This window comes from Leguminivora glycinivorella, chromosome 26, assembly GCF_023078275.1.
Source record: "Leguminivora glycinivorella isolate SPB_JAAS2020 chromosome 26, LegGlyc_1.1, whole genome shotgun sequence".
Classification (NCBI taxonomy): Eukaryota; Metazoa; Arthropoda; class Insecta; order Lepidoptera; family Tortricidae; genus Leguminivora; species Leguminivora glycinivorella.
Genome location: NC_062996.1, coordinates 1,341,204 through 1,365,452, shown reverse-complemented (window position 1 = coordinate 1,365,452; position 24,249 = coordinate 1,341,204). Strand labels below are relative to the sequence as shown.

Here is a 24,249-nt window from a genome sequence, read left to right as displayed (position 1 = left end):
TTAAACCATGTTTCTGTTAAACAAATTATTTGATGTTGGTGTTCTAGTAGATAGCTTTCTAATAACTGTACTTTATTTTTCAGGCTTTGGATGTTTTGTACTAGTATTGAGAAATCAGTCTCGAAAGGAATGGTTTCGGGTTTGTACTGTTTGTGTGTTTACTATCATGTGTTTACTACCATGAGACATGGCTAAGAACACTCCCGACTAACACAGCTTTCAAATAAAAAAAACTAAATCGAAATCGGTTCATCCGTTCGGGAGCTACGATGCCACAGACAGACACACACACAGACAGACAAACAGACAGACAGACAGACAGACACGTCAAACTTATAACACCCCGTCGTTTTTGCGTCGGAGGTTAAAAAGGACCATTCTGAACTGCAAAGTAACGTATATGTATAGTCAGCCCTTTAACTATTGTAAACTAAAACTAAACACCTTGTACATTTGTAGATACCAACGATTAATTCAATATTCTTTTATACGTAGATACACTTTATACTTAGATACGTAGATACACTATACAGTGTGGGCGTTAATGCAGTTAACCGCACAGCGTAAGGTTTCTAGGCCTTGACCGTGCGCGTGTTCTTGTATGACATGTACAAACAATATACTAGCTTTTGCCTGCGGCTTCGCTCGCGTTAAAGTCGAAAATTGCTGAATGCCCCATACAAACTTCCAACCCCCATTTTATGGAAGTGGAAGGTTAGAAAGAGACAAAAAGTAGCCTAGTGATGTGCAAGTTGCGGAAACTTTACAAAAAATTTTTAAATTTCTTGAAAAATTCACGAAACTTTCACTAAAGGGAATTTAAATTTATGAAATGAAAAGTTTCCACCCATACAACTGTCCATACAAAGTATGGAAAGTTTCCGATGAAGTTCTCCTACGTGAAAATTTCAGAATTTTGGAAACTTTTCGTCGGCATACCAGTAAAGTAGGCTATGTCACTTTCCATCCCTTCAGCTATATCTACTTAAGAAATCACGTCAATTCATCACTCCGTTTTGCCGTGAAAGACGGACAAACAAACATACTATACACACTTTCCCATTTATAATTTAACTAGCTTTTACCCGCGGCTCCGCTCGCGTTAGAAAGAGACAAAAAGTAGCCTATGTCACTCTCCGTCCCTTCAACTATCTTCACTTAAAAAATCACGTCAATTTGTCTCTCCGTTTTGCCGTGAAAGACAGACAAACAGACACACACACTTTCCCATTTATAATATTAGTATGTATAATGTTTATAGCGTTTTTTTTTATTTTAATTATTTCTAGTCTCATCTCATCTGCATTGTAAACGGGACTTAATCGCGTATACCGCAGCTTGCAGTATACAGTGTGTATTTTTACTTTACACACTGTAGGCGGCAAGCTGCAGTTGTGTGTATTTTAGATACCTATGAGGTTTTGTGCTATACAAGTAATTATAAGTTTGATCCTAACTTATAATTACGAGTAATATAAAAGCGTGTCGGGCCACATCTGGAAGACATCATGATATTAATGGCGACCGGTCTGGCTCAGTCGGTAGTGAGTGACCCTGCCTGCTGAGCCGCGGTCCTGGGTTCGAATCCCGGTAAGGGCATTTATTTGTGTGATGAGCACAGATATTTGTTCCTGAGTCATGGATATTTTCTATGTATATAAGTATGTATTTATCTATTTAAGTATGTATATCGTCGCTTAGCACTCATAGTACAAGCTTTGCTTAGATTGGGGCTAAGTTGATCTGTGTAAGGTGTCCCCAATGATAAACGTGATATCATGATATTAAAATAAAGAAATATGTCATTTGTTCTTATAAAAAATAAAACTAAGAGACGCCACCGGCGACCGAAGAGCTGGCAGCTTCCTCGCTCAGCGTATTAGCTTGACAATCCAGCGAGGAAATGCTGCCAGCGTCTTCGGTACTATGCCACAGGGGCCGTTTTTAGATTTACTTTAGTTTAATTTTAGATTTATTTAGTTTAATTTAATTTCTTTTTTATTTTATTTTAAGTTTAATTTTAGATTTAATAGTTTAGTTAGTAAACTGATTTAAAACGAAAATTAAAAACACGTAAAAATATTTGGGGAAAATATGATTTTGGCCGCTTCCAGGCTGCGAAACAGCGCCATCTAGTTTTAAGCCTAAAAAACACATATATTTCAGGGGTACGCTCTTTTGTATGGACTTTATCAGTCCCGTATTATATCGTTCTCGATAAGGGCCATGAAAATTGTATCCTGATGAGATCATCAAGATTACAAAACCAAATGTATGTCAAAACGAATAAAAATGGAATATACACAAATAGATAACGCATTAAGGTCGCCCGGTCAAGTTAGATATAGCGTCACAGTATATTCTTTGTTGCCAGTATCAGAACTTTCATAACGAGTGTTTGAGAACTTTGAGATGCATTCATTTGTTTTTAGGTTCAAGTTCTTTATTTGCAATCATGTTGTATAAATAGGTATCAAATTATGACAATGAATGTTGCTGACATGAGCCCTGCAATAGCAATAGAAAATAGAATAGAAATATGTTTATTATTAACTAGCGACCCGCCCCGGCTTCGCACGGGTACTATACGAGCCCCAATGCAAATGATATCGTCTAGTCACACTTCAACGTGCGATATTTATATCCGAAACTGGTGTTTAAACCCAGATTGACTTTGATGATAAATGGAATACACGACACACTAAGCCATTAAAACTAGTTTAATCTTGCGCCGTACAAAATGCCCTAATGTTATATGTTTTAATATAATCATATCATAAAAATAACATATATAAAGCAAAAAAATACGCCTAGTTCATATTTGAGGCATAATAGGTCGTCTATTTTAAATAAAAATAGTTTAGTAAGATTTATATTATACAATAATATTTTAAATTGAATTAATAATATTATAAGTCGTCTGATATGATATACGGCTACATAAAAAGGTAAATTCTGTAAAAAATATAATTATTCTACAACATTTTTATACCAAAATAGCAAGAGGTAAGTCGGTGCCTGAATCAGTGAGGAAAATTATAATTTCCAGTAACAATAGCGGCAAATCTACGTTCCAAAATATCCAAAGACCTTTTTTTGCCAAGATCTACGGCGCATAAAATCATCCAGCATCAACTAAAACACGGAACCGTCTCCTGTTTAAATAAATCTGGCCGTCGAAGAATAACTGCCAAAGAGAAAACAGGATTTTGAGGAGCATCATCAGGAAAAATCGTCATGCAAGAGCAGGAGAATTTACCTAACTATGGCATGACGCGATCAAAATAAACATTTCAGTCGATACCTGAAAGACAGTAATGAAAATAATGGGCTTCGGTTTTCACACCGCTAAACAGAAACCATTACTCACTCAAAAGCAGAAAACTAACAGGTTGAAATTTGCACAAAAGTACAGAAACTGGACTGCCGATCAGTGGCGAAAAATAATATGGAGCGACAAATCCAAATTTGAGGTCATAGTTGGCGATGAACGAAGTAAAGTCATTCAAGAAAAAGGAGATGCATTTCACAAAGACTGTCTTGATCGCAAAGTGTAGTTTCCAGCATCTTTAAATGATTTGGGGCTGTATGTCGGCACAGGGTGTGGGATGTCTGCAATTTATAGATGGAACCGTCAATGCAGAGAAATACAAAAGCATCTTGGAATAGAGTTCACTACCGTCTATAAGAAAGTTCAAGTATATAAATGGATTTACTTTTCAACAAGATGGTGCCTTATGTCATACTGGCAAGACAACGATGGAGTGGCTGAAACAAAAACAAATTCCTACCATATCATGGCCATCCAGCAGTCCAGACTTGTCTCCCATAAAAACTTTGTAGTGGTAAATGAAGAAAAAGTTGCGAAAAGATCCTTCTAAATCCAAAGCTGATTTTAAGGAGAAACTTGTGGGTGTCTGGAATGGAATAACCCCTGAGGAGTATAGACAGTTGGTAGATACAATGCAGCTCAGAATTAAGGCCGTTTTAGATGCAAAAGGTGACGCCACCAAGTGGTAGTTGTTCTTTTCTGCATCGGCTACGCTGAAGACGAACATTTTTGCGAGTGTTACATTTGGTGAAATTATGTTTTTTTGTTTACTAGTGAGGAAAATTGTTAATTTATGTTTTGAATAAATAAAATATGCATTATAAGCTCTCTTGTTTTTATGTTACATGTTCTACTAATCATCTAATTCATCCTGAATTTTGAGGTCGAAGTTAGGACATAATATTTTTTTCATACTAGACGATATCATTTGCATTGGGGCTCGTACCTACATGTAAACCTTCCTCTAGAATCACTCTATCTATTAAAAAAAACCCATCAAAATCCGTTGCGTAGTTTTAAAGATTTAAGCATACATAGGGACAGAGAAAGCGACTTTGTTTTATACTATGTAGTGAAGAAAAACATCTCCGCACTAGGCAACGCCTGTATCGCGGGGAACCAGTTTACAGTTATGGACAGAAATGCCATTGACGACCAGTCTGGCCTATGCACATATGTGCAATGCACTTTGTAACAAATAAACGTATAAGTACATGTAAGTTTACCACGAAATACTCCCGCCTCACCATAATAGCGCCCCGGAAGTCAGCGCTGATCTTCCGACGAGACCATTTGTGAGACCACGAACGCAGCCGTGGCGTGGTGCGGCACGGCCCTACTGTGAGTTGAACACATCCTTATGAGAGCGATTAAGTTAAGATACTGGGTCTCATACATAAACTGCACAAACTGGTTCCCTTGCGCAAGCGGCTCAGGGCATTAGGTACCACGGCGACCTAAAAATGCGTACTTACATGATAGCAGACTTTAAGCTGGTTCTAGACTAGACTAGTACAGTTTACCGGCAATTAACATCGCTCAAAAAAGGCTGCATAGATATTCATATTCATATCGTTTATTGCATATACATGTGTTTACAATAAGTGTTTTTATAGATTAGGTCACAACATGCACCCGTCAGGGTATAGCAACATATCTGAGACGCCTGTCCTTATGGCTCCAGAAATAAGATTGTTTCTGATATTTTCTTCGCATTTTGTGCTACGTTACTGTCAGTGACTGTACTTTAGGGCTCTGTGTTTAGGGTTCCGTAGTCAACTAATAGGAACCCTATAGTTTCGCCATGTCTGTCCGTCTCGCCGACAAAGTGGTAAAATAAAAAGTGGAAGAATAGTTATTTGTTATACAAGGGGGCAAAGTTGTATTTTAACGCCGAGTGTGGAATTGAAAAACGAGCAAGTGAAAGGATTCTATAGTTGAGAGAATAGAATCCTGAACTTGCAAGTTTTTTAACACACGAGAAGTAAAATACATTTGCACCCGAGTGTAACACAAAACTTTTCCCCTCACTGTAGCGAGGAAACTACGACGCACAAAATGCGTTTATCACTGCTTCCAGTAGTTCCACAGGTGGTAAATCATCTTTATTACTAGATTCACCTACTTTTATCAATTTTAAAGCAGTTAATTTGACTTTATTCAAGGTCAAATTACTTTACCCACTAGTGGATAAAATGCGTTTTTACCCGCTGGTATTAAAGGACAAAACACGTGTTTCCGAGCTAGTGAGGGGAAAATGTTTTTTAAGTGGAGATAGTTGAAGGGATGGAGAGTGACATAGGTGACTTTTTGTATCTTTCTAACCCCCCACTTCCCTAAAATGGGGGGGGGGTGGAAGTTTGTATGGAGAAATCTGCAATTTTCAAATTTGAATTTCGGACTGCAGCTAGAATATGTATTATAATAACACACATTCAGTTTTGTCTAACCCTTTATAAAACAGAAACACAATCCTCTTTGTCTCCATACAATCGTTCACACTAGAACCTACTCTATATATAAACGATAAGTAAGATATATAATAGATCCACTGAAGTGACACACGCGTGCTGTTGCTATGTCCACACGTGCAATAAAAAACGTGATCGTTCTTTTTGTCTCGAAGGTCACTTCTATTATGTAAGTTTGGTAACGGTCCGTTTGGTCACAGTATAATAAAGAAGTACTATCGTACAGTAGGGCCACTCCCGCTCCCCGCTGAAAGTGCCGCCTGTCGTCGACCTGTCATATCTCACTCACACAAGCATAGTACGCGTTCACCTGCACGAGCTTAGACCGTGTGCTAGGAACGCGCCTCTTTCGTATATTTGATTGCCAGTGTCCGAGGTGTGGTTTGGTTAGGACACACTTTTTGAATTCATAGAGAACTTGCACGAGTAGGCACTTACCACAACCGTACCTTATTTTCGTTTTATATTTATATCTAGACATTCATTGTTTGGCTTACAGTGGAACAAAAGTCAAAATACAAAGAGACAACATGCGCGGATTTGGGGGGGTTGGAGCCTAGGTTGGCCATACAAATAGACCACGTTACCCCCCCCTGGAGCCTGGGCCTTTTACAATTAAACATTGAAAAAATAATAATCAAAATAGAATAATTCACAATCATTAACATTAAAATTCACAAAAAAGATCATGGCATAGCTCCTACCATCGCTTAGGGGCGACCAACATACCTTATAACCGTTTGAATTTTTCTTGCAAATCCTTATTCGCCAAGAGTGAAACTTGAGTAGTTTTTACCTTTAGGGGATACATACGTACCTACAGTAAACTGCAAAATTACTTTTTTTTATCCCACGTCGGTGGCAAACAGGTATATGGTCCGCCTGGAAAGCCATCACCGTTACCTATGGACGCCTGCAACTCAAGGGTGTCACATGCGCGTTGCCGACCCATTATTAGAAACTTGTACACTCCTTTTTTGAAGAACCCTTATACTGTAGTTCATTCATCGTGTTACTGTGTTACATGGAGAAATAATGAATTAATTCATTGATAAATTCGCCATGCACTTTTGCAGCTCACTGTACATCATCATCATCATCATCATCATCATCATACCAGCCTTTTATTATCGATGTAGTATATCTTTAAACAAAGTTCAAATCATTGTAGGTAAAGATTAACACATAAAATGCTTTTTGTTATGTTACTATGATAATATATCAGCTTTAAATAGGCTATTAATCATGTAAATACATAATACATCAGTCAGTAACACATATAATAACAAATGAAACACGGCTATAGCTAGGGCTGCCATCCGTCCGGGTTTCCCCGGATTTGTCCTAGTTTGGAAGCCGTCCGGGGAAACAAGAAGTGTCCGGGGAAAACCCGGACACTTTTCACGTAAGGGGGCAACTCATTGAATTTAAGTATTTATCAGCGAATTTAAGTTGGCTGATTAATTAATATCCGTTTACATAATAAAAAAACCGGCCAAGAGCGTGTCGGGCCACGCTCAGTGTAGGGTTCCGTAGTTTTCCGTATTTTTCTCAAAAACTACTGAACCTATCAAGTTCAAAACAATTTTCCTAGAAAGTCTTTATAAAGTTCTACATTTGTGATTTTTTTCATATTTTTTAAACATATGGTTCAAAAGTTAGAGGGGGGGGGACGCACTTGTTTTTCCTTTAGGAGCGATTATTTCCGAAAATATTAATATTATCAAATAGTTTTTCGTATATTTCTCAAAAACTACTGAACCTATCAAGTTCAAAACAATTTTCCTAGAAAGTCTTTATAAAGTTCTACTTTTGTGATTTTTTTCATATTTTTTAAACATATGGTTCAAAAGTTAGAGGGGGGGGACGCACTTTTTTTACCTTTAGGAGCGATTATTTCCGAAAATATTAATATTATCAAAAAACGATCTTAGTAAACCCTTATTCATTTTTAAATACCTATCCAACAATATATCACATGTTGGGGTTGGAATGAAAAAAAAAATATCAGCCCCCACTTTACATGTAGGGGGGGTACCCTAATAAAACATTTTTTCATTTTTTATTTTTGCACTTTGTTGGCGTGATTGATATACATATTGGTACCAAATTTCAGCATTCTAGTGCTAACGGTTACTGAGATTATCCGCGGACAGACGGACGGACGGACGGACGGACGGACGGACGGACGGACGGACGGACGGACGGACGGACGGATGGACAGACAGACAGACATGGCGAAACTATAAGGGTTCCTAGTTGACTACAGAACCCTAAAAAAAGATGAAATTAATACAATTTAAATATATGTTATTGAACCATAGAATGCCGTTCGCTAGTTTGCAGGTGGTACAGCGACATCTAACGAAAAATGTGGACATAAAAAATACTTATACATTTTACGAAAACAAGTCATTGCCCAGTTTCCGGGGGTAACAGTGACATCTAACGAACGACAGCGAACAACTCTATCGTTGAGTTTCCTAAACATATCCTAAGTACATTGGGTTTCTCAACAATAAATAAATAAATAAAATTTACTTTTTCTTTTGACTGAAAACACCGTGTTGATAACCTCTCTCTCCCTCCCTTTCTTCCCTTGGCTTCTGGCTGGCTTCCTAAACTTTGACGAGCCATAACATAATATTAAAAATGTAGGGGCTAAGTTTTGATTCCCATAGAAAAATTGAATTACGCGCCATTTCCAGTGCCAAGTTTCGATTGATCGTCATAGTTGACAGACGTCAAAAATACAACGTTACCTCTTTAGTTTTCTAACAGATGGCGTTAGTTATACAAAATAGTAAACGATGTTTTCTTACTCCTTAGAGTCCTAACAGATGGCGTTAGTAGTACAATATTGAACACAAAACTGAGATTTGATTTTTTTTTAAATGACAATAAAATAATATTTTTTTACAGATATGAAATCTAGATATGAATATAAATTACTATGTTTAAGCACAACTTCATAGGCGTGATAGTTTTTTCAAAAAATGTACCACAAGGTTCGGAACTTTGTCGACTATAGGAGGGCTTCGCTACCGCTCGCCCTGATAAGTAGGATACTGAAATCTTCTTTCTTCGTTGAGCCATCACAGCTAACTTTAACTTACAAACGGTCTTAAGCACCTACACTTCTGAAGGCGCGTAAGTCATTTTTGCTAATAAAAAAAAACCACAACGTTCTATGAACATTGGTCAAGTGCGAGTCGGTTTTCGACTTTTCCATACAAAGAACTCATGAGCGCCTGAACGACTATGATGGCAAAGTTAACGTTTCGAACTTTCAAGACTTTACGTATATATCTCGGAAACGATAAGAGATAGAGCAAAATGGACTTCAGATTTGGGCTTTCGGTGGCACAAATTCTATGTTTTCGTCAACAGACACCTTTTTTTGGACCGATTTGAATAAAATTTTGCTCAGTCAATTTATAAACGGTCTTAAGCGCCTCCTTTTTAGTAGGAACTTAAGTCATTTTGTACAAATGAAAAAAAAATTGAACAAGTTCTAAAAAGAAAAAGACAGAAATGAATTTCTTTATAGCTGTCCAACTCGATTACACAATTTTAAGACGTTTAGTAACTACTTGCAGCGGCAGTGAGTGAAATTCGTAATCTGAGTTTTTTTCTCTTAAGTCCGACTTACGCTTGACTGTAGATTTCTAATATGTTTTCCTGTAATCTACATGGAGAGGGCTATCTCGTGTATTTTTTTGAAAATATTACGCTAAGTAGTTTCGGAGATAAGGGGGGGAATGGTCATTTTTTGCTTATTTTCTTAAATTACTTCTAAATTACCAAAACAAAAAATATAAAAAATATATTTCAGATGCTGATAAAATGCTCTTTCATTTGATATGTAACACAATATAGTTTTAATAACTTTGATTTTTAATTTTCAATTTTACCCCCCAAAAGTGACCCCTGTGATTAAATTTCATTTAATTAAATTACATGTCCGTCTTTGGGCCACAGGTTTACATACGTGTGCCAAATTTCAAGTAAATCGGTCCAGTAGTTTCGGAGAAATCGGCTGTGACAGAGGGACAGACAGACACGCGAGTGATCCTATAAGGGTTCCGTTTTTCCTCTTTGAGGTACGGAACCCTAAAAACCGGCCAAATGCGACTCGGACTCGCCCACCGAGGGTTCCGTATTCGTACAAACGTTCAATGGTTAAAAAAATCTCAGTTCATATATGTAACTCTAATGACCTGTCTAGAAGTATAGGTACTAATGAGCATTATTGTGTACATAGTATACCTCTCGGTGAATTCTCTAATTTGCGCGACCTGTATTGTGTGATGGTTTTTCAGGGATAATTCTTCTGATCTTAACCGATTTCGACAGTTTTTATTTTATTTGAAAGATAATATTTTAGGTAAAATCTCGTATAATTTTGAAATATGATATGGATGTATAATATGTATTGTATATGCAAGGGTGGTAAAATTGAAAGTTGAAATTGAAAAGTTTTTTGTCAATTAAAAAAACAGTTTCCAAGATACACACTCGATTTAATTTTTTCTGTAATATTTAGCATAAAGCCAATGTTTCGTAAAATGTTCACAATTTTTCGTTGGTAAACTTCGGAGATAAGGGGGCCGGGGGAAAAACGGTACTTTTTAAACATTTTCCTTCAAAACTCTTTTTTTTTTTCTTCAACAAAAAAATTATAAGAAATAGTTTTGATAATTATGTGCAATTTGAGCTCTTTCTAATTTGACCTAGTAACTTAGTAACCTAAAAAAAGACAAATTTATTTTTTTTGTAAGATTTTTTTTTTGTTTTTGTTATTGTTATTGCAAGTGTGCATTTTCGCGAAAAAGATTCTAAAACTGTTTTTTGTAAAATAGGTAAATTTCACGTTTTCCCTACTCAGAATCAACGAGCCCTTTCGATCCTACTAGGTAAAAAAAAGCGTCCCAAATTTAATTCTTCCACTTCGTTACCATTTTTCAAATACTTTGTACAGCGATTACAAAGTGGAAAGTACGCAAAAGAATAGAAAATTTTGTGACCACTTTTTTTGTCTCCTGTTTTTTGCCCTAGATAGAAAGGGCTCGTTACTCTGAGTAGGAAAAACATAAAATTTACCTACCTTAAAAAAATTTTTTTGGTGTTTCTTCTCGCGAAAATGCCCAAATTACACATTGTGTGAAATTAAAAAAATAAATGGATGAAAATGAAAGGTCATGTTTTTAAAAAATAAATTCTGACTCGTCCGGGGAAAAAATGCGATTTACGCCAAATGTCCGGGTTTTTTGTATCTTTGTCCGGGTTTGGCGAAATTCGAGATGGCAGCCCTAGCTATAGCCAACAATACAATTGTTGACGAACCGTAGCGTAGGTATAATAGATGTAGATTGTAGATAATAGTTAGATGTATAGATTATGACGACCGGTCTGGCGCAGTCGGTAGTGACCCTGCCTGCTACGCCGCGGTCCCGGGTTCGAATCCCGGTAAGGGCATTTATTTGTGTGATGAGCACAGCTATTTGTTCCTGAGTCATGGATGTTTTCTATGTATATGTATAAGTATTTATATATATTATATATATCGTTGTCTGAGTACCCACAACACAAGCCTTCTTGAGCTTACCGTGGGGCTCAGTCAATCTGTGTAAGAATGTCCTATAATATAATATTTATAGATACCTAATATACCTATACATCTATCATTTAGAGATAAATATCTGGGCAACCGAGCTTCGCTCGGTTCTGTTTCGTATCCTTGACATGTGTCGCCATCTAGTTCAAAAATGAATAGTACCTACATCGAGCGAAAGAATTCTCAGCCTTAACAACACAACTACTCCACACGAGATGGCGCGCATTTCGCCACAAAAACTCAAATAGTGTATTTTTCTATTCGTTTTAGCCTTGACCTGTGTCGCCATCTAGTGTTTGCAATAAATAGTACTTACATCAACCGAAAGAATTCTGTCTTAACAGTACAACTACTGCACACGAGATGGCGCGCGAAGAAAAACGCATGAAAACTCGAAAACTCGCGTTTTCCGGGACCTAAGGATAAGTTAGACCGATTTTTCACCCCCAAAAACCCCCACATAACAAATTTCTGCGAAATCGTTAGAGCGGTTTCCGAGATCGTCAGTGTAAATAAATATATATATAAATAAATAAATAAATAAATATACAAGAATTGCTCGTTTAAAAGTATAAGATTAGATTGTGTCGCTATCGCCATCAAAAAAGCTTTTTGTACTAAGAGGAAATAATGAATTATTTATATGTTTAAATGGTAATATCTCTGAAACTAGGCTAAATCCAGAAAAGTTCATATTACACTAGCTTTTGCCCGCGGCTTCGCTCTCGTTAGAAAGAGATAAAAAGTAGCCTATGTCATCTTCGTCCCAACCTTCAACTATCTCCACTTAAAAAATCACGTCAATTCGTCGCTCCGGTTTGCCGTGAAAGACAGACAAACTCAGACACACACACTTTTCCATTTATAATACATACATATAATCACGCCTGTATCCCATAAAGGGGTAGGCAGAGCACATGAACTACTAAGTTTCAAGTGCCACTCTTGGCAAAAAGGGGTTGAAAGAAATCGAAATTGTGACATTGCAGTGACAGATTGCCAGCCTCTCGCCTACGCCACAATTGAACCCATATCCCACAGTCGACTTCTACTACACCCACGGGAAGAAAGGGGGTGGTGAAATTCTTAACCCGTCACCACACGGGTACCATTTATAATATTAGTATGGATTTTAGCACGGACCGTGTTCTGTGCATTTTAGTCTTGAAAATTATTCGGTTTTCCTAATGTTACACCATGTAAAGTTTGTGTGGTGCGGCGGGGACCGTTGCGACTTGCGAATCGTTCGCTAAGTAGCGTCAACGATTTGACACTTGGCTAGAGCCCAACACATGTAATGTAGGTTATTAGATAAGGCAGTAATGATAAACATGCTTGTAATGAGGTAATTTAATAATTGCTTTAGATAATCAAGGTCAGACTAATGACTCAAGATTATTTATTTTAAGAAAATAAATTTTCGACTAATTTAAGCGCAGATTAAAGTAGGTAAGTAAATCCTGACTAGATAATATTACTACTCGCCATGTTGCGGTATTTCATTAGAGAGCTTTTTTTTTTTGCCATTTTTAGGGTTCCGTAGTCAACTAGGAACCCTTATAGTTTCGCCATGTCTGTCTGTCCGTCCGTCCGTCCGTCCGTCCGCGGATAATCTCAGTAACCGTTAGCACTAGAAAGCTGAAATTTGGTACCAATATGTATATCAATCACGCCAACAAAGTGCAAAAATAAAAAATGGAAAAAAATGTTTTATTAGGGTACCCCCCCTACATGTAAAGTGGGGGCTGATATTTTTTTTCATTCCAACCCCAACGTGTGATATATTGTTGGATAGGTATTTAAAAATGAATAAGGGTTTACTAAGATCGTTTTTTGATAATATTAATATTTACGGAAATAATCGCTCTTAAAGGAAAAAAAAGTGCGTCCCCCCCCTCTAACTTTTGAACCATATGTTTAAAAAATATGAAAAAAATCACAAAAGTAGAACTTTATAAAGACTTTCTAGGAAAATTATTTTGAACTTGATAGGTTCAGTAGTTTTTGAGAAAAATACGGAAAACTACGGAACCCTACACTGAGCGTGGCCCGACACGCTCTTGGCCGGTTTTTTATTTTGATTTTTTAGGGAATTTTAGGTCGATTGTACTCAGAATCACGAGTACCTACTTTCAATCTCACTGGGAGACAAAAAGTGTCCCAGAATTTCCATACATTCTTGTTACTTTCCTCTTTTGTTACCCAACACAACATGTACGGAAAATGGTAACAAAATAAGAAAAAATCGTATGGGACAAATTTTTTAACTACTAGGATTGAAAAGGCTAGTGATTCTGAGTAGAAATAGCATAATTTTTTTCAAAAATATCACATTTATACATACACAATCACGCCCGAAACATGAAACTACTAATAAGCTTCAGTGCCACTCCTGGCAAATAAGGGGTTGAAAGAAAACGAAACTGTGACATTTATACAACTGGCAAAATAAAAAGAAATGCTCATTTTCTGTTGGCGTCTGGCGTCGACCATTCGGCTACGCTTGACAGGATATGGCTTTATATATATGTCGGAACCCAGTGCGCAAACTACGGGTCCAGCCTGATGACGTCACCTAATCTCAAGTGCTCCGCGCCAGCGCCGGTGCGCGGGCGGTGCCTCCGGGACAGTTCCTGTCGACCTTTGACACGCGCAGACGCATTCATTTCCGAATATTAATTATGATTGTGTAATTCGTATTTTGATCAGAGATCAGAGATTTGGCAATACAAGGACGTTGTATATTGTTTGTAAACTTTCGTGCAAGTAAACTGTGTCGCTGAGAATCTAGACTGTTTTATTATCTCGAGGGACCCTAGAACTTATAAGGACCTATTTCCCATAATGACGCCCACAAGTAGAAAATAATCTGATGATCCAGGCCATTCTGCGACATATATGTACCGTCGCCGTGAGATATATCGTCACTACTTTTAAAAAAACTTGTATCTTCGTCTATCAATGAAAAGAAAATTGTAGTAAGTATGTATGGAATGCATATAGACTTACTGCGTTTTAACTTTGAGGAACAGCGTGAGATACGAGATTTTTTAAAAGTAGTGACGATATGGGAACTGCTGGGAGCCAATTTTTTAATGTCGACATTAAGGAATTTGACTGTAGTTAAAATAAAATATTTTATACCATGCACGAAATAACGCATCAGATAATTAAAAGAAAAACATGGGCAGAAGTTATTTTTAAACCCAATTTCTATTTAATAAGTCAGGTAGAAATATAAAGTAACTCAGTTGACCGTGACGTCACTCAATTCGATTTCATATAAATTCCATATTAGCACAGTATAATAAAGAGTACTATCGTACAGTATGGTCACTCCCGCTCCCCGCTGAAAGTGCCGCTCACCCCCTCTCGGTTACCTCACAGTTACCGCCTGTCAAAAACACGAACAGTCGACCTGTCATATCTCACTCACACAAGCTTGGTACGCGTTCACCTACACGAGCTTAGACTGTGTGCTAGGAACGCGCCTCTTTCATATATTTGATCGCCAGTGTCCGAGATGTGATATTAGCAAGTCGTTCAAATTCGTTTTGACAGTTATTAAAAAGGAGCTGATTCGAGTAGGAGGCAAGTAGCCTATTCGATTTCGCGAATTTTAAATAATAACTATTTATAAATTCATTCATTCATTGATGCAAAAATCGGTCCCTGCAGGGGTGTCCAGAAGCAGAAATATCTGAACATAGTCTTAACGTCCCTAACCGGGATCCGTCGCTAGTATACATAATATCACACTCACGCCTGAATTCCCAAACGGGGTAGGCAGAGCACAAAAACTTCTCAAGTTACAGAATTAAAATTCAACAGAATGCCACAAGGGCTCATAGGACACATTTTATTACATGTGTATACAAAAATAAAGTGAAAAACTACCATTTTGTCACACAATCGTATGTGCATATAAACCCGTGGAGATTTACGTCCTTTGGCTACGTTGACGGGCTTGGCATGGATCCATGGCGTGTGCTATTCGAGCCACTAGCAAGAATTAGTATCAAATAATTCGTTCAGTAGTAATTATAGTTTTAAAAAAAAGCATGTAATCTTTGTCTTTTTGTCTGTATTCTGTTGTTTTCCATAAGTTTGTTCATGTTACCTGTCGTGAATGTTTCTCACCGGATGGTTTGACCGGAAGATCAGCGCTGGAAGCCGCCAGCAATATGCTGAGGTCAAACCATTTCGTGGCACTTTCTCGTTTTTGTGTGTTCCTTTTTGTAATATGTTTCTCTTTTGTGTGTGTGCGATAAAATTAATTCTATTCTATTCTATTCTAAATGTGCAAATGGTGATGGTAAAAAAAGAGCGCTGGTGGCCCAGCGGTAAGAGCGTGCGATTTTCAAACTGGAGGTCGCGGGTTCGAACCCCGGCTCGTACCAATGAGTTTTTCGGAACTTATGTGCGAAATGTCATTTGATTATTCGCCAGTCGCGGAAACCGGGCTAATCCAAATAAGGCCTAGTTACCCTTCGGGTTGGAAAGTCTGATGGCAGCCGCTTACGTAAAACTAGACGCCAAATTTTGGGATTAGTTATCTAAGCAGACCCCAGGCCCTCATGGGGCACTAGTTTTCTTCGACTGATCTTCCAACTCGAAGGGTAACGGTAAGTGCCTATGGAATGAATTGTCGCCTGCGGTATTTCCGGACCGATACGACCTTCAAATCTTCAAGAAAAGAGCGTACATCCATCTTAAAGGCCGGCAACGCACCTCCAACACCTCTGGTGTTTCGGGTGTCCATGGGCGGCGGTGATCGCTTACCATCAGGCGACCTGTCTGCTCGTTTGCCTCCTATACCATAAAAAAAAGTACGTTTTCACATTATCCGGTCCGATATCGGATGTCGAACCGATATTCTATACATTACAGGCGCCATCTTGGATTTTTCCCATTGAAATTCTTCCGACATCCGATATCGGATCAGATAATGTGAAAACGGACTAAACGGTAATAGGTAAGCCTTGTTGGGATTAGTCCGGTTTTCTTCACCAAAAAGCGACTGGCAAATATCAAATCACATTTCACACATAAGTTCCGAAGAAGTCATTGGTACGAGCTGGGGTTCGAACCCGAGACCTTCGCATTGAAAGTCGCACGCTCTTACCGCTAGGCCACCAGCGCCATAAGCATGTACTGAAAAACTGGCTATCTGTTTGAGGTTGTGTGCTCTTTGCGATCACAATGACAGAGGTCAATGACCCTGCGCGCACGCCGATAAGGCGTCACGTGTAGTATTATTAGCTAATACTCATACTTACATACATACATACATGTATGTAGTCTTTGGCGATATCACAGAATTCCACAGACCACAGAATTCATACAGAAAGGAGCGATGACATATGTAACTCCGTATAGACGGATAAAGTCTAAAACGTACCTCCAAGCCATACAGAAAAAGGTACGGTGACGTAGATTGGGGGGGGGGGGGACCTTTGGGGGACGCTCGGCTAGATGGCGCTAATATTAACATTTGACATTTTAACACATCAAGTTAACAATATGGGCCAAATTGTCAAAACTGAGGTTCAAAAGTTTTAAGCTTGTGTCGAGGGATAGCAGTCTGTGATTACACATTTACTTCGACACCGACAGTAACTCTCTATAATACTCGATCCTCTTTGATAATAGAGATAAATGGAAATCCGTGATATCTGCCTACCCCTCTGGAAAACAGACTTGTATATATGTTTTTATGATAATATAACATATATCAAATGCTAGGTATGTTTGTATAACAGGTATCAGAAAACTACCAATAGGCTAGTTTCCTACTAGTCAAATCAGCTTCTTTTTAAGAACTGTCAAAACGATGTCCTAATATGGAATTACTATGAAATGAAATACTGAGGAGTGACGTCACGGTCAATTCCTTTATATCTTTCTCTTTGCTTATTAAATAGAACGTATGTTTTCACCACACCAACTGATAAAGGCTTACTTTGCTATTCAAAACACATAGCAAAATTGCATTTTATCCACAAGAGTGCAAAGTAATTTCATACAAATTTTAACTTGATATCTTGAGCTGGCTAGTAGAAATTACCCTATAAATGACGATTTTGAATTATAAATATTGAACAAATTGATAGATTTGATTTAGTTTGATGTTTTATAGTCAGTATTTTGTTCGTGTTGGTGTGGTGAAAAATGTTTTTTACAACGGGGCAAAGTTGTTGTTTAACCGCACATGCCAATATTGAAGCCCGAGCAAGCGAATGATTCCAATATTGAACCGCGAGCGTAGCGAGTGGTTCAAACATACAATGGAATCTCGAGCGTTGGACAATATTTTATAAAAAAAAGTTACTTTGCACGAAGGTTAAACCATAACCACTGTCGATATTTTCCTTCTAATTATGTGGTGCTTCATTTCGTGCACTGCATAAAATATTTTACTAGCCTATTGATATCGAAAGTGCATTACAACGAGTTACTCACGCCAAAGCGATGAGGTACGGATGCAACTTGACTCCTCCGTCCTCGTACACCGCACCGGATGCCGCCATCTTGTCTGAAACGTCAATTACAGGCTATTATCAATACTGGCTACATTGTCTCGGATCGTGGGTATACAGTGTGTATATACGAATGGGCATTTTCGCGAAAAAAGATTAAAAAACTTTTTTTTTGGTAATAGGTAAATTTTATGTTTTTCTTACTCAGAATCTCGAGCTAGTAGACGGAAAAGCGTCCCAAATTTATTTTTTCCACTTTGTTACTATTTTTCAAAAACTTACAACAGCGGTTACAAAGTGGAAAGTATGCAAAATATGTACCTAATACAGGTATTAGAGGCACAATTTCGATTTTTCGTTCAACCCCTTTTTGCCAAGAGTGGCACTGAAACTTTTGTAGTTTATGTGCTCTGCCTAACCCTTTATGGGATACAGGCGTGATTGTATGTATGTATATGTATGTACTTAATAGAAAGTTTTGGGACCATTATCTGGTCTCTTGAAAAAAAAAATTTATATGCATCCTCAGTGTCGTTATGATAGTATTTAATAGGTGGCGCTAAAAAATCGAGGTACGATTCTTAGTAAGATTGTAAATCCTGTATAAATTATCCTTGATATTACTTTCTAACCAACTAATAACCTAACCACAAAATTAAAATTTTGAAAAAATCCCCGACCGCGACTTAAAGGACCGATTTTCATGAAACATGGCTAAGAACACTCCCGACTAACTGAGCTTTCAGACAAAAAAACACTAAATCAAAATCGGTTCATCCGTTCGGGAGCTACGATGCCACAGACAGACACACACACAGACAGACAGACAAACAGACAGACAGACAGATAGACAGACGGACAGACAGACAGACAGACACGTCAAACTTATAACACCCCGTCGTTTTTGCGTCGGGGGTTAAAAAATAGACTTACGAGTACCTAGACAGACGGTTTTTGATAAGATATAATTATAAAAGATATAATATAAGTATCTATACATCTATATTTTACATGCAACACATTGTTTTGTCTGTAACATGAAAAATAAGTGTTATTTTTAGTAACAATATCGAAAATGTATTTCGTATACAGGGTGTATTTTTGATATTACACTCATATTTAAAGGTTTATTAGTATAAAACCTACGGGACATATTTTCATATGATTAAATTAATAAGCAAACCACAAAAATTATAATTTTGAATAAAACCCCGACCGCGACATAGTGGACCGATTTCCCGACTAATTCAGCTTTTAACCAAAGAAACTAAATCTAAATCGGTTCATCAGTTCGGGAGCTACACACACACAAACAGACAAATAGACAGACAGACACGTCGAACTTATAACTTATAACACCCCGTCGTTTTTGCGTCGGGAGTTAAAAAATATTACTTTTATTATTTCATACAGAATAATTCGGCACGCAAAGATTGCTATTTGCTATTTTTGTTAGCTGACTTGACGTACGAACTGTCAATTAGTTCAGTGTCTTCAAGATGTCAAATAATTAGGTGCACGTAATAAATTGCTGCTTTTTTTTAATTAATTACGCTCTGGAAGTAGAGCCTATCTTATAATTACTTGTTGTATGGGTTCTTGGCACTAAAAGTGGTCCGGTCAAAGTTTGAGGTACTATCAAAAATACAGCCCGTATACATCATATTATTCATAATACGTACTACCAAGTTGTCATGCGTCATGTACCTAACCAGTTTTTTCCGATGTTAATGTTTTGTTGATGTTTTGAATAAAGTCAGTATTTTACTACTGAAATTCCTTTGTTTGTTTAACAAAGAAATGATAAAATGCTTGACTATGAAATGCGTTCAAAATTCGAATATCCGCCTTTGGGCCCATAACCTACAATCACAGAACTTAATTTAGATAGAAGAAACAAATTCATATATTTGTATAGGGGCCGAGCGTGTCAAATTTTGTACTGAAGTTGATTCTTGCCTGTAATTTTAAATATGTCTCAGGCTCTTGATTGTTCATAATTTTTGTGTTGTTGCAATTGAATATCACGTAACGAGGCATTTTTTATGTTTTGGTTGACTTGAACTTACAAAAATTGACGCCCGAAAGCTGCAAGCTGCGAGTAAAGACGGACAACTCAGTGGATTTCACTGAGTTCATTTGACACGCTAAGTAGATACGTTTGCTTGATCTATGGTATATATGACATCTGTGTTTTTAACAAAGAAATGACAAAATGCTTGACTATGAAATGCGTTCAAAATTCGAATATCCGCCTTTGGGCCCATAACCTACAATAGTGAATATCGGTAAAACAACTAATTACTACGCCCTATAGTAATATTATCAACTCACACTAATGTTCTAATGTATAAATAATTGCATTATTTACTACAAACCTCAATTAAGTTGTTTGTCTTTATTTAATGTGTCATTTGAACAACTTATGTTTTACGTAAGAAAAGTAAAACAAATTACTGAACTAATTAAGGCTTCTTAGGTTGTGTAGGTAATAATCTAGAAATTACTATTTACATATTTTAATAATATATAGCGTGTAAGCCTTATACGGGCAATTAATGACAACAGTTATGTAATGTAACATTGTGGGCCGTATTTTTTCTATATGGATAGAATTTTAATTTCAATTATATTATAGAAGTGTATATTTGTAAGGTTTTAGTATACGTTTTTATTGTGTTTTAGTATGTTGTTAAATGTTTTAATAAATAAATACATTTTAATATTATAAAAGTTACCTAATTACATTTCTTATACACCGTGTTTTTTTTTGTTTTCCGTTAAATTCGACACGTCGTTAGGTTGATTATCAGGAACCACCCTGTATATCACTTTCAGTTAAATTCGTAAAACATTTTTCATGAGTTTCATACATAAATAAATAAATTTATTAGTGTGAGAGGCCCTTAAGAATAACATTCAAGTTAATGTCAAGTGGTTAACGGCTAATGTCAAAACAAATAACATTGGGAATTAGTAAAGGCTGTTACACACGGTTGCAGTATTATCTTTACTTTTTTTAATAACTTGATAACCGTAAGAGTTAAGACGCTAGTTTCTTAGAGAAATTAATTGTATTTGATCTAAAGAATCTTTCCTTAAAGTTAACGGAATTCAATAAAATACATATACTATTGTAAACTAGAAGCCATATCCGGTTCGAAGGACCAACATAATTTAAATATTTACAATTAGCAATTTTAATAATCTTGTTACTATCGACTATTATATTATTTCTTTAACAATTGACATGTGTCAGAAAAACAAAAAAATCATACATAATATATTTAAATACAATTCAAGAAATTGTACCTACTCTTACACATGTCCTTATTATATTAAATACTGTGCTTCAATGAAATCAATAACACGTTCATTTGATAAACTTCATTTGCGTTGGCGTATGCTTTTCAATCAAACAAAGAATGAAAAGACTGTTTTAGTATCGTTATGGATTTCAAAGGAAGGTCACTTAATACTTTTTATCTGAGCGAAGTAATACAAGGTTATCTGCCTAGTACTTATCTATACTTACAGGATTACCAATCATTACTTAATCGCCAAATCTAATTATGTAAATAATCCCTATTAAAAAGTTACGTATGACATAAGCCTTCCTAAACACAGCCTTATTTTGTAATCCCATTAGGAACTCACCTTTACATCATGTGCATTCCAAATTTAAAATACATTCCTCACTTAAACAAGAGATACACGAAACGTTTAGGAATTAAAAAGTTTGTAAATAGAACACGGTTTCGAATTTGATCCGAAGTTTGAAATTGGAACGCGCGCGGCCGCTGCGCAGTTCCGCGGGACACTGGCGCGTTTTGTTTTGTTTAAAATGTTGCCAGCTCGTTTGACTCTATTTCCGATTATAGATTTTAGGAATGCATACCACCGATTACATTACAGGCCATAGGAACACTCGTCAGATACTTTTCAGATCCTATACTAGAGAAGATCTTTAGCCAGTTGTAAAAATAATGCTTGAAAAAAATTATCAATTTATTTTTGTATCTTGCATCTTATGTTTCTTACAGCAGATACAATTGGACTGCAACCAGCTGAGGCTTATAAGTTACATATACGTCTGTATCGGTCTTTATTAGAGCCTCTTATTTAAACAAAAACCGGGAATATTATTTGATATTATAGATTTTATTTACATACATACATACAATCACGCCTGTATCCCATAAAGGGGTAGGCAGAGCACATGAAACTACTAAACCTTCAGTGCCACTCTTGGCAAACAAAGGGTTGAAAGAAAACGAAACTGTGACATTTTATTTACAAATTTAAGGTAATCTCCTAAATTGGCAACACAGTATACAGCACGGCAAACTTATCATTGCTTTCGGATAAAAGAAGAACTAAACACAACCTCAGAAGTGACCTTATATGACGAGACCACTAGCGCCACCCTTGACCGCAGAATTAATGTTGTTGAAATTCTTACTATATTTTCATTATTTGATTGTATGCAAGGGGAATTAATTAAATATAGGTAATATGTGAAATAGATTGAGCATGATATGATAAACACTTCAATTGGTTTTAAAGAAACTATTAAATTTCTTATAGTTTTTTTTCGTACGTCGGTGTTTTTAGGTCGACAGCCTTTTGCCGCGAACAAAGGCATTTGTTGTGTACAGACCGATACAGTTTATCTACATTCCTGTGACTCAACTAGAGTTTGGACTCTGTATTACTGAGTAATATCAAGTACTTATTAACAATTGCTATCCTTTAGGTACTTATCTACCTATTCTTACAATTTACAAGGTACCCAATGTATAAACGTTCTTCTAGTTTACTACGGAAACAGATATAGAAATCAATTTAGTATAGTATGTTATTGATGTCATTATATGTCTATTAAATTAAATCAAATATTTTGTTACAAACTGGAAATAAAATATTATAACTTACAATTTTTATAATCACGCCATCTATTGTCGTTTAGACAAACTACGTGCACTGTTATACTAGGTTTGTTGCACGTTGTACTTCATTTCTTTTATTTTCTTGATATTTTATATGTTTCAGTAAATCAGTAAATTTTTGATGATTATGAATATAAAATAGCTTTAATGAAATTGATGTAATTAAAATAATTATGACGTTCTAAAAAATGGGACGTGACCTTGAAGCGTTGACATATGACAAACAGTGTTGCCAGCATAAGGAGACTGACCCCTACTACGAGTAAAATAAAAATGTAACCTGAGAAATGTAACCTATTCAATATACTCTATGAATGTAACGCCGGAAAATATATAATAATTATATTTTTTTTAATATTTTGAACCGTTAGATATACGAGAGAAACGAAAATGCATTTATGCATAGAAATTTATTAATATTTTCTGATCTTTGTTATCTTACTCAAGAATTATAAAATACCTCTCCTCTCACACTCTTGTAGTAAAAAATAAGACTTTCGAGCCTCCCTGGAAAAAATAAATGAATAGCGCTGTTAACTAATTACATAATTTTAAGGCCGGCAACAGACAGTCTAAATTTCATACATACATACAATCACGCCTGTATGCCATGAAGGGGTAGGCAGAGCACACGAAACTACTCAAGTTTCAGTGCCACCCTTGGCAAATAAGGGGTTGAAAGAAAAACGAAATTGTGACATTGCAGTGACAGGTTGCCAGCCTCTCGCCTACGCCACCATTTACCCCATATCCCACAGTCGCCTTTTACGACACCCACGGGAAGAAAGGGGGTAGTGAAATTCTTAATCCGTCACCACACGGGCAAAATTTCATAATCTTAAAAAATCATAATCTTATGAAATCAGATCGAGTGCACAGGTTTCCATACAATTTCGCAACTGTCCACACACAGTCTTATTTTTTAAGATTATGATTTTTTTCAGATTGATCTGACAGATTGCGAATAATCTAAATTTTAAGAATGTGTGTGGCAAGTCAATCTGATTTTATAGGATTATGATTCTTTAAGATTATGAAATTTAAGGCTGTCTGTTGCCGGCCTAAAACAAAGTGATGTTTCAATAAGAAATATACTCGTTAAAGTAATCGAAGTCTCTTCATATTTTTCTATCAAACCAATAACCATTATTTGCTATTAATTTAATATGCACAGGCGCTTTCTTTTTGTGTTTGCTTTATTACTTACTACCAACTTGCCTCTTTGAGGTCTGAACAACTTAAATCAAAGATTTTAATTTAAAATGTATACTTCAATAGGCGCTCTTTTACTTCAGTCTAGAGATCACACGCTCTGCCTTTTTTAATTAAAATCTGTATAATTATACGGATTATAGTTATAATTATAGACTAAATAAAATAATAAATATAATTTTGGTCTAAA

The 24,249-nt window shown here is 36.4% G+C and overlaps 1 protein-coding gene across 2 annotated transcripts in view; it reads right to left on the bottom strand.

The window, feature by feature from the left end:
* Positions 1-21,711, bottom strand: part of LOC125239727 — a 62,431-nt gene extending 40,720 nt beyond the window's left edge. The window contains exons 1-2 of one of the 2 annotated variants that reach the window (XM_048147369.1): positions 21,556-21,711; positions 17,882-17,954 (exon numbers count right to left, since the gene is read on the bottom strand). In XM_048147369.1, the coding sequence (XP_048003326.1) occupies positions 17,882-17,949 (68 nt within the window). In that variant the 5' untranslated portion in view covers positions 17,950-17,954; positions 21,556-21,711. The remainder of the gene's footprint in view (positions 1-17,881; positions 17,955-21,555) is intronic. The other variant, XM_048147370.1, reaches the window with a different exon arrangement.
* Between the last annotated feature and the right edge of the window lie 2,538 nt (positions 21,712-24,249).